Source organism: Cryphonectria parasitica, assembly GCF_011745365.1.
Source record: "Cryphonectria parasitica EP155 unplaced genomic scaffold M406scaffold_3, whole genome shotgun sequence".
Taxonomy (NCBI): domain Eukaryota; kingdom Fungi; phylum Ascomycota; class Sordariomycetes; order Diaporthales; family Cryphonectriaceae; genus Cryphonectria; species Cryphonectria parasitica.
This window is the reverse complement of record NW_024468911.1, coordinates 3,954,781-3,965,434: the sequence shown is the minus strand read 5'-3', so window position 1 is coordinate 3,965,434 and position 10,654 is coordinate 3,954,781. Positions and strand designations below refer to the sequence as shown.

General features: G+C 54.9%; 2 protein-coding genes across 2 annotated transcripts; one reads left to right on the top strand and one right to left on the bottom strand.

Annotated features, from left to right (window-relative positions):
- Window positions 1-20: 20 nt before the first annotated feature.
- M406DRAFT_328859 (uncharacterized protein) lies at window positions 21-1,262 on the bottom strand (the record flags this gene model as incomplete). The annotated part of the gene is made up of 3 exons (XM_040920368.1): window positions 21-273; window positions 338-949; window positions 1,051-1,262. The coding sequence occupies 3 exons, from the start codon at window positions 1,260-1,262 to the stop codon at window positions 21-23; spliced, it is 1,077 nt and encodes a 358-aa protein (XP_040778765.1).
- Window positions 1,263-7,518: 6,256 nt separating this feature from the next.
- Window positions 7,519-10,463, top strand: M406DRAFT_235913 (uncharacterized protein; the record flags this gene model as incomplete). The annotated part of the gene is made up of 2 exons (XM_040916026.1): window positions 7,519-7,648; window positions 7,723-10,463. Coding segments are annotated over 2 exons (2,871 nt in total), but the record flags the coding sequence as incomplete, so codon positions are not given.
- Window positions 10,464-10,654: the final 191 nt, after the last annotated feature.

Here is a 10,654-nt window from a genome sequence, read left to right as displayed (position 1 = left end):
TAGGTATAGAGTCCTTTGGCCTAGTGGAGACTCAGAGTCTCCAGTTTGGCTTGGACCCTTCTGAGGACCTCGGCATCCGGCTCCGGCTCGACCTTTTGTGGCATCAGCCTGTCGCACTTATCGCACTTCTCGTGCGAGCACGCCGCGCAAGGCGTTCCATTTTCTACACCGGGCTCGAATTTGGTGCGGCACACGTGGCAACTGTGGTGTGGAATGGACTTCACACCGAACTCGTCGCCAGGGTAGCCGTAGGGGTACTTATCCTTCTTGGGACTGCAAGATCCGAGTTAGTATTCGATACTGTGCGAGATGCAGAGAGGATTGAAGTATGACTTACGGATCTCGAGGGCAATCAGTACACCGTACATGATCGCACTTGGGGCATTGACGCTGGCCGCCATGGAACAAGACCTCGGCTCCGTTGTCATCCTGGCACTGGCAGCACACCCTTCTAACCCTCTGTCGGACTTTCTTATGGACCAACTCCTGCTGTCCGCTCGGCGGGGATCGCCTCAAGACGACCGTCTTCTTTCTCGTGTCGGCATCCCAGTCCGGAACGATCATGGCATTAACCTCCCGGTCCTTGACAATGTAAGCCTTCTTCTCCCGGCTGGCCACCTTCTCGTCCTCGGACCGCTTCGGCGGATAACGCGTGCACTGGTGGCAGAAGGAGTGGTTGCACTTTCCGCAGAGCCCTTTCGCACCGACGTCGCCACCGCATTGATGGCACTGCCGGTGGACACGCATGCGGACCGGCCTGTTGATGCGCAAGACATGTCCTTCCATATGATACCAAGCATTGGGGTCCACTTCAAGCCCACAACGTTCTGAAAATTGCTGAATACGGTCGCCATAGATCTGGACTCGAGGTACTTTCTCCCCCTGGAACTTTGAAAGCGGCTTGTCCGCATGATGAAGTGTGGTCTCCTTTGTTGCTTGTGGTGATTGTCTATCAGGTGTTAGTCTTGAAGCAATCAATTCGACCGTCGAGAGAACAAAAATGGGGGATAATCTACGTAGATTATGCCATAAAAATAGGAATCACAGTACCTTGTCGTTGCCGGTGCGGTCGGCTCTGTCGATGGGGTAGCTCCTGAGGTCGAGGGAGCGGGGTGAGAACCTTCAACCAGAGGTCGTGTCGACTGTCGTTTAGAGGTCTCGGTCCTCTTCAGAACAGTCCTCATCCTGGATAGAAGTCTTCTCCCGACTCCCCGGGCCTTATCCTCCCGGCCATCGGCTGGTGCTTCTACTCTCGAAGTCATGTTGATACGATTGATGTGTCGTTGCAGTGCAGTGTTCGTGGTCCAAGAGATGGTGTATCCGCGTCACACAGGGTTCGTTTAAAGCCGGTAGTCTGGCTTTATACCATGATTAAAGTCCTCGAAGGCATATAACAAAGGATCGAGGAATGGAAACAAGAGAGCGGCGACGGTGGCGGCGCAGGCTCGGGTTGAGATAGCAGTCAAGCAAGGACTGCAAGGAAAAGGAGATGCTGTCGGCAGTGCGTTGTCTTCAAGAGTCCGAAATTCCAACGTCCTTAACGAGTACAGTGCCTCGTTCTCCAAAGGCACATTGCACATGCACCTCGTACACTCAATTTGACGAAAGATGCTCTCTGCTCGAATCGGTTCTACCCTGCACAAGGGAAGGAAGAGAGGGCGTTGTTTACGGTTCGGTTTGCTGGACGACGAAGGCGTAGCCAATGCTTAGACTTGCGATATGACTGTGTGGAAGAAATGTCGACACTTGTTGTGTATGCGAAGAATTTTCAGTTTCGGCCAGATGCGAGGATGGGTGAGGCAAAACAAGGCAAATGGATAATCAGGATAGTTAAGGTTTAATAGGGTTGGGCGGAAGGCTTTGGGGGCGATCGTCCAGAAGAAGAGTGAAGACAAGTTGGGGTGGATTGACCGGGTTGTCGAATGAGGAGGGGAAGAAGGATCCATGAACCGAGCATTCGGGTCCATGTCTGCCTGACAGCCCCAGTCTGGAAGCAGACAAGCATCCACTCGCTCCTTCCTTGGTACGAGGGTCTGTGCAGGAAGAAGTGGCCACTGGCCTGAACCGTGCTAACCGGGCAGTAGTAGCAAGCACACACCCTCGTCCGGAAGCACGGGCGTCAGAAAAGGAGGTTTGGGGCTTTCACATCGTCTCATCGCTTGGTACGCCGTCTCCTATCTACTATGTACTATCGTGTGTCGGTCTGCAGGGCCATGGGCTCTGGATGGCTGGCAGCTGCTCCGCTAGACGTCTTTGGGCATGGTGAGGAAGTTTCTGGTGGGCCACACAAACCTTCTCTCCTTCTCACACACACTTTTTGTGCTGCGTGACTAACAAAGAAGAGAGAGGGAGAGAGACACATGTCAAGAAGTAGGTTTCGAACCAAGGGCTCACACCAGACCAGAACAGACTGGCCGGACCATGAACCAGACGAGAACGGTGTCAGTAAACCTTGCTTTGAGTTGATGTTGACGTCAAGCCTGCCCAGAAAATTCGACAGTCGGGTGTCATCGGTCCTCCCACACGTCGCAGACACACAAGGCCCGCCAGCGAAAATAGAAGAACAAAGAGAAGGGGAAGCAGAGGAAGAGTGGGGAGGAAAAGAAAACAAGGGACACACAGAAGGGGAGGATGGGATGGATCGATGGCAGGCAATGGCTGAGTCACTCATGCAGCTGCTTACCTGCTTCTAGGAACCCGAGGGACGGGAACTCGTCAGCATCACGCCAGGGCTGCAGGACGTGCCAGGGGACAAGCACGAGAGGACAAGAGGAAACCCTGCTAGACCAGACAAATGGGAAGGTGTCCGGAAAGGCCCTGGACAGAGAAGCTGCTCAAAACATCGATCGAGGGACCCGTGCAGATCGAGAAAACTAGACCAACACCGCCCTTCTCCTCTCTGGTCCCTTATCCCCTTGTGTTGGCCACCAGAAATCATTTGTGGACGAGCAAACGAGACACAAGAAGATGAAGGGCTCCACGAGCTGCCCCGTCCCAGCACTGTGGGTGGGATTTCGCCAGCACGCGCACGGGCTGCATTATGGAAGATCAAATTGTCTGGGCAGGTGGGTTGCCCGTCCTGGACCCATTCTTATATGGGGTAAGGGGCCGTCTTGAGTGGTTGTTACTGAGTGACGATCTGCTGGGAACGGGAACTGAAAGGGGAACAACGCTGATTTTTCTGCTCTTTCTTTCCTTATGACTGCCCTAGCGAATGGCAGTACGCCCTGCTCGTCGGATGGCTTCCATTATTTCAGTAAATCCCGACTCGCCCTTGCTCCAATCGCGAAAGGCAATCCGTCAGCACTTTGATTCTATCGTATTCAATAGGTTCCGAGCTGACACCACCAACTGCGCATGCTACCCCCCCCCCGGCACCCACCCTCTTCTCAAACTCGACCTGCCGACGGCATGGTTCTGATCTTCTTCTGCCGGAGAGGGTCTTCCATCTCGACGCCTCTTGGCTGCATATACCCAGGCTAGCGACGTTGCACAAGAGCGCTCCCAGTCACGGAAATCCCATCGGTCGGGACATGAAGTCTGCCATGGACCAGAGTATTTGACACCGCGGCCTGGACAATGAGGGAACCGAGCACGAATGATATGAAAACTAAATCCTCTCAGGCTCTTGTGGTCAGGGGCCGGCCCCAGCGGCTCTGTATCCAATTGGGGCGCTAGATACAGGCGAGGGCGCGGTACTTTTAAAACAAATCCTGTCTGCCAACTTCAGGATGGCCGAGGCACTCGAGCCCTTCCAGAGGCGCGAAAGGATCTTGGGTAACGTTGCGCGCGTAAGGGCCATCTCCTACCGCATCCTGGACATATCTGCGGTTGGTCATTTCTGCTCATCGTACCAGACCATGATCGTGTCTGCAGTTTCGGGCATATCACGTCTTGTTGGTACTCTAATCTGGGCTGCCCAATCCCTCTCTCTCTCCCCTTCTGTATACAACAATTTGCATCGCGCCATCTCAGTAAATCTGCCCACCAGCCCAGAACACTAGACAGACAAGCCGAGTTGGGCCCTTAGATGAGTGGACAATGCCTGCCAGTGGAGACGACTGCCTCCGGAGGGGAACAACTGTCTCCCGCCTACTTGACATTCTATGAATCTTATTCCCGAATGGCCACTGATGAATTTTGTCACGGCAGGCTCGCGTACAGGACAGGGCCTCGAAATCACTGTTACGAAAGATGAAGAAGCAAAAAGGTAAAAAGAGAGACGACAGGTGTTAGTCTCGTGAGGAGAGTGCTGTGGGGCCACGACCAACCCACTCATTGCGTGGAGCGGCCAAGAGTTCGTGGTGAGGTCTGCATACATAGTAGATGGCGCCTCGGTGCCAACCAGCATGCATCAAATTCCCCACCCATAAACAAACCCTGGTGTCCCGGACCAGTCCCCTGGATCCGAGGCGTGTGCTGAAGAATCTTTGGAGAGCGGCGCCCCGGCCACTTGGGTCAAGGACGGAGACGATATCCACACACACACACACATTTTTGGGCATCCACGGCCCCCAGCCCATGAATAAACGGGTGCGAGCAAACCACTGCGATAATCACAAAAGCGGAACTCTCGGCCGGCGGATTGCAGACACACCCCAAAACTGTCGTCAATTGTGGAAAGGCTGGTTACACCGTAATAACACCGTGGCCATCAGAAGGCAGGCCTGGTAATAACCTTGCTGGAACTGTCCGTAAACCGCTGCGCCGCTCGTGAGTTGATCAGGCGGTTCTGGCCCAACACTCCGAATCCCCGTGGAACCTTGGGAGAGGAGGGTGCAGGGGGGTGGAAGAGGGCACGACGCGATGGAACGCGACGAGGGGGGGGGCTTGTGGCAACGACGGTCGGCCTGGGCATGCAATGCACCCATTACTCGCGCATGGTTCGAATCCGCCTATCAGATTGGCCCCGAGATCTGCAGCTCGAGTCGTGTCTAAAGTATGATGGCGTCACCCTGCCTCAAGGGCCTGCTGTTGGGGGCGGTCGCCAGACACTTGGGGCACATTATTGAAACAACAACGGGTCGAGGGGGAGCGCAGCCTTGATCCTCTGGAAACTGGACCCTGAGAGTGGTGAAGTCGCTTGGTGTGGAGGATTCTGATGGCCTCAGGTTTTCGAGAGCGGTTCTTTCTCTCTCCCCCCTTTTCTCTTTTCCTTTTTGGAATCCACACACATGAGCAACTGTTGATACTCGAATTTTATCTGCGCAGACCGCGCTACTCGACAAATGCGCAAGAAAACAGATTCCAGTGGCTAGCGACGAATTTGGCCGTTCGGAGCCTGTGCCTTCACACAAGCATGCCCAGACAAGTCACTCTAGAGACACCTCACAAGGCTGAGTTCATACATGACAATCTGACACCGACTCTTCCAGCTGGCCATACCGCCATTCCGGTACTACCACTACGTGCGTAGGACAGTATTGTACGCTCATGCCATCGTGGAGTCACAGGGATGGGGGCGATCCTGCCTCCCGGGTCGGTGGGAGCCACGTCGACACGACCCGAGGGGAGGGGTCGTGTGTCTATTGGCTGCCAGGCTGAGGCCCTGCTGTCAGCACCTTGCTGACAGGTTTCCGTGGGGACCAACGAACAACATGGTTGACACATTACTATTTTACAATACTTGGACGACAGTCCAATTTTTCCGGCTATGCGAGATCTCTAGTCAGTCATGGCAGGCGTTTCAGCTGCTACCAGTATACAGACCAACTCTTCTTGTCCTAGAGGCTTCCACAGAGGAAGTCGAAGTATGGAGCTATTTTAAGGGTGCTTGGCAGTTTGGCTGCGTGTTTGGGCAAGTATCCTCGCCCAGCAACAGCTGCCCTTTCACTGACCTAGGCCCAGGTGGGACGAGCTACGCGACGTGGTCATGGCCAGATGCGGCTCAAGATTTATTGTCGGACCTTTAACTTTGCAAATAATAATCAGCTTGGATTTTGAGAAGAAAGACCAGAGAAGAAGAAGAAGAACAACATGAAAACGCTCATAAGTCAGGTATGCCCAACATCACCGCTTCAAGCGGTTTGTTCATGGTCATGCCGACGAAGTGGCTCCCGTGCGATGGGTCAAATGACTTGCATTGCATAAGCAAGAGACAGGCGGGGGAGAGCATCTATTCCATCGGAAGTCTCATGTGCTGAAGCGTGCCAGCTGCGGAGATGCGCTCGTCCATCTCGTGGATCCGGCCGGCTTCTTGGCACGACTGCTAGCCTTCGGGTTTGTGCAGTCTTGCCCGACCAAGTCCTGTGAGCGGAACCGAAACATTTCGGTAGCGAGGGCCTTTGGAAAAGTCAAGGCGTCCTGTGGGGGAACAAATCATGGAAATAGGAGGTCTTGGTGGTTCCAGCTGAAGAGAGATCAAGCTCAGCTGGTCTCGTGATCTCCCGGAAGCAGCGTTACCCGAGAAGCACGTCCACACTTGCGTGGGAACATGCGATGTCTTCTTGTCTACAGCCGCCTGACTGACAATATACGCGGCTTCTCTGGAGGCAGTTGAGCTGGCTGGTCCGAGTCAGGTCGTCAGGCATCAGCGATGAAAAGCTATGGGCAGCTTCACGCCCGATCATTCCGTGGACTTGCAGCAGCATCGTAGTCCAGCAATGACTTGGGTTTCTGAGGGACGGCGGAAGGAGAAGAAGGAAAAAGGAAGGGGGAGAAAAGCAAATAAGTAAGATGATGGAAAAGAGGAAAACACCTTCAGGCAACGATGATCAGCTGGCTATCCCCATTTCTCGAGAGCACCACGATGCTTTTTGTTGAATCTCCGACAGACAAGAATATGTCTGCATTCAGTAGTAACTCTGCAGAGAGACGAGTATCTAGGCAGGCCAGATTTTGTGCATATGCAAAGTCTAGTTATTAATATTCCCCAATTTCGGTGATTAATACTACGATCGAGAAACACCGTAGAAAATAGTGTTGCAATTCAATGTCTGGAAATGGAATTAGGTAGGTTTTGTACGTTATGTAAGCTGTTATAGACTTGGGTGTTTTCGGCTGGCGAAATCGCTTATCTCCCGCTGCTCTGTATAGAAATTCCACTACCCTAAAACGCAAGGCTGTTGCAAACCTTCATCCAGTTCATCGACAACGTCATCAACGATCTTCGTCGACAGATTGAGCCTTCCCAACGAAACAGCAACCACCACAAACAATAGCAATCTTCCCTCAAGCTTTTTGCAACCAGCAAGTCGACTGTGCACATCATTTCTGCACAGTCTGAACTGATCAGTCCCCTACTTTCGTCCCAGCACTTCCATGCAAGCAGAGCCTACCGAGAGTCAATCCAGTGTGCCCTCGACCGACGCTTCCGATCCTCTCAACCCGACCACTCAAGATGGCTTGCACGTGCATGCACCGAGTAGGCTCGATGGCCATGCTCAAGAACGCCCTCGCAGCGCCTCGTCAGACCCCATCGCAGCGGCAGGGACGGACACTCTCGCGCGCCATGTTGTCGTCGACCAGCCGGCTGAGGTCTTGAGCCGCCAGGAGGAGGAAGAACCTGTCGCGCTACCTGGACAGCGCATATCTGCCTATGAAAATGCAGCAGTCACACCGAACACGCAACAGATGATGGGCTTCAAGGTCGTGAAACGCGCTGGGCCTCCACCATCAGATGGCCTTTCGCTGAGGGACTTCCCTAATGGTGCGGCTACTTTCAGCTTTCTTCTACAATACGCAATCTTTGACTGGCCAGCGTAAGCTGACCTTTGCTTGCAGAGATCTTGACGCAGATCCTATCACACCTTCACCCTGACTCGCATGGAGCGGTTGCTCTCGTCTCGAAGAGATTCTACGCCCTGGTGACCGAACCACACGCATGGAGGATGGCATTTCTGCGCTATTTTCCTGGTGAAGGAGCTCTCCTCAGGTTGCCACACCGCAACGCAATCCTGGAGGGCGGCGATAAAGAGGATGAGAATGTAGTGCGGTCAGAATTCCGGCACTTCACCCGCCTGACGTCCATGGCCTCGTGGCGCAGCGAGTATCTGCTTCGAACCCGCCTTCTGCGTAGCGTCGCGCGCGGGAAGCCGGGACCCAGCTCAGGAGGAGGTGCTGGGTCTTCGTCGCGGTCTTCACACTCGAACAAAAAGGGCAGCGCCGTCTTAACCTACAACTCGAAGCTCCCCTGGATGATCAGCAATGTCCACGCTGTGTTCGATAATTCCAACAAGGGCCCCAAGGTCATAGTCGGCACGACTGACTTGTGCGTATCTACTGTCAGCGACCCATCTACGGGAAAGGTGGAGAAATGGGGCCTCGATGATCCGTTCGCCTTCGCCCAGCTAGACGAGTTATTTCCAAACTTGGAACCATACGGACTCGCGGACGGCCCTGCTGCTGTCTATAATGTCATGGATCTGAGTCAGCCTTACGGTATGGTTGGCGGTGAAGGCTTCCCTGGCGGCCGGCCGTATTTCCGTGGGACCAGCGACGTGCGTGGCAGGTACCTGGGCGGCTCGGACAGCTCCATCATCGACATGAGCCCCGAGGTGCCCAAAATCCCCGAGCTGATGGAATCCATCTGCAGTGTATGGATCGCCAAGTCTTCGGCAGTGCCTGTGATGACTCAACACATGGTTGGCATGATGACGGGCTCGTCTCTCGGTGTGGTGACTACATACGCTCTTGGCCATGATGCCAATGGCCCGCGATACAAGGCAGGGGACATGACTGCTCGCTGGGTTCTCAGTCCGGGCGTGCCCATCATCGCGCTCAAGGTGGATGATAGCTACAACCACAAGCGAAGAAGTCTCGGACGGGTCTGGGCATGTGCTGTCAATGCGCTTGGAGAGTGCTTTGTCCTGACAGCGACACCAGATCCTCCGACGGAGGCGATGAGGAAAGACCTAGACGTAACCAAAGCGGCCTGGCTGGCTGGCCGCTCGGTGTACTGGGAACTCATCGAGGCGACTCGCCGCCAGGCCCGTCCAGATGGGCTTGACAAGAACGCAGTGCGCGGTGGATACTCGCCCCGGTCTCCCAGTCATGCTATGGGGTTAAGCAAGGAGCAGATCGTAGCTGAAGCTCGCGAGATCGAGAAGTTCCTCCGCTACGAGCCGGCTCATTTCAGGAGAGTCTGTGAAGGCTGGGACATGCGGCGGCGGGTCGAGGTCGACTTTGCTGAAGAAATCGTGCTCGTGATCCGCTGCATTCAAGACGAGGATCACCCTGCCGAGATTCTTCGCTACAATAGACTGAGTTCCTCCAGTGACATGGGTCAGTTGGGAACAGCAACACCGGCCACTGATGCGCCGTCATTGGCCTCATATTCATCCATTTTTGGCTCTGGACATAAGACCTTGGATGATACTCGCACTCCGTCGCCTCTGGCCGAAGCAACAACAGGATCCAGCTCCGATGCAGGGCAATGGCGAACTTCGAGGTTGACGTTGAAGAAACTGGGCAAGGCTGACATCACCACGACAGCCCTGGACAACAGTCTATACGCTGCTCTGGCTCCATTTGAAGACCCGCTAAATGGCAACGGTCCGTCGAGAAGTGGCACAACAACGCCGATTTCGTCAAACCCGAGCAATGGCGACATACCGGGACGCAGGGCCCGCTTTCTGGCAGTCGGCACGGACCATGGCAAGGTCATCGTTTGGAATGTGCGAGACGTTAGCCTCGATACTGTCGAGCCTGTCTTTGCCGTTCAGACCGAGTCACCTGATGTCACAAGCCTGGCGGTCTCGGCCTTGTACCTCGTCGCTGGCGGGAGCGATGGTCTTGTCCAAGCCTGGGACCCTCTCGCATCTACGACGGAGCCTATCCGAACCCTAAGTTCCAAGTCCTCGGGAAGAGCGCCGCGTCATATCGTAAATGCCAACCCAACTTTGCGGCTGGCCGATTATTCAGCATGTCCTGCCATTTTTCTTGATCCAGATGCTACCTCATTGAGAGGCATCTTGTGTTTTGGGACCTTCATACGGTATTGGACCTACAGCTCTACAGCTCCTTCTACCGGGCGCAAGCGGCGTCTCCGTCACTCGGACATACACGGGCGCCTGGCAAGCCGCCGTCAAGGCGAGGCAGTGAAGGGGTACATTGCTGCAGAAGAGGCTGAGCTTCGGCGCGAGCAAGAGCATCGAGCCCGTGAGCAGGCGAGGTTGCGCAGTCGTTTTGGTGTCGGCCTGGGCGACCTGACCGAAGAGGAGGCTATCCGATACGCTCAGATGATATCTGAGGAGGCATTTCTGTACGACGAGCAGCGACGCACAAGCGCCAGCGACACTGGGTCAGCTGCTGACATGGGAGAGATGAACTCAACTTCAGGGAGTCTCGACACTGTGACACCTGATCCCAGTCTTTCGGGGCGCAGTCCGGCGGCCGGGCTGCCCATAGTCGCAGAACATCGCGGTCATGGTAATGATGACGGGAATGAAGACGACGACTTCGAGCAACAGATTCAGCGAGCGCTCCGTCTCTCACTCATGGAGGGTGGAGACAGCCTGGGCCAGTCACCGCGGGCCAATAGCTCTACCGATTTTGACTATCATATCAAGTATAAGCCTCAGAAGAGCAAGCGGTCCGTACCGGCGTCCTGCAGCTCCAGTCAAGTCCACACGCCACTCCCGCAAGCCGAAAGGGCCTCGGGCCAGTCTTGGAGAGACACGCCGTCGTCGCCGCCCACAGTCGGCCAAGACATGGA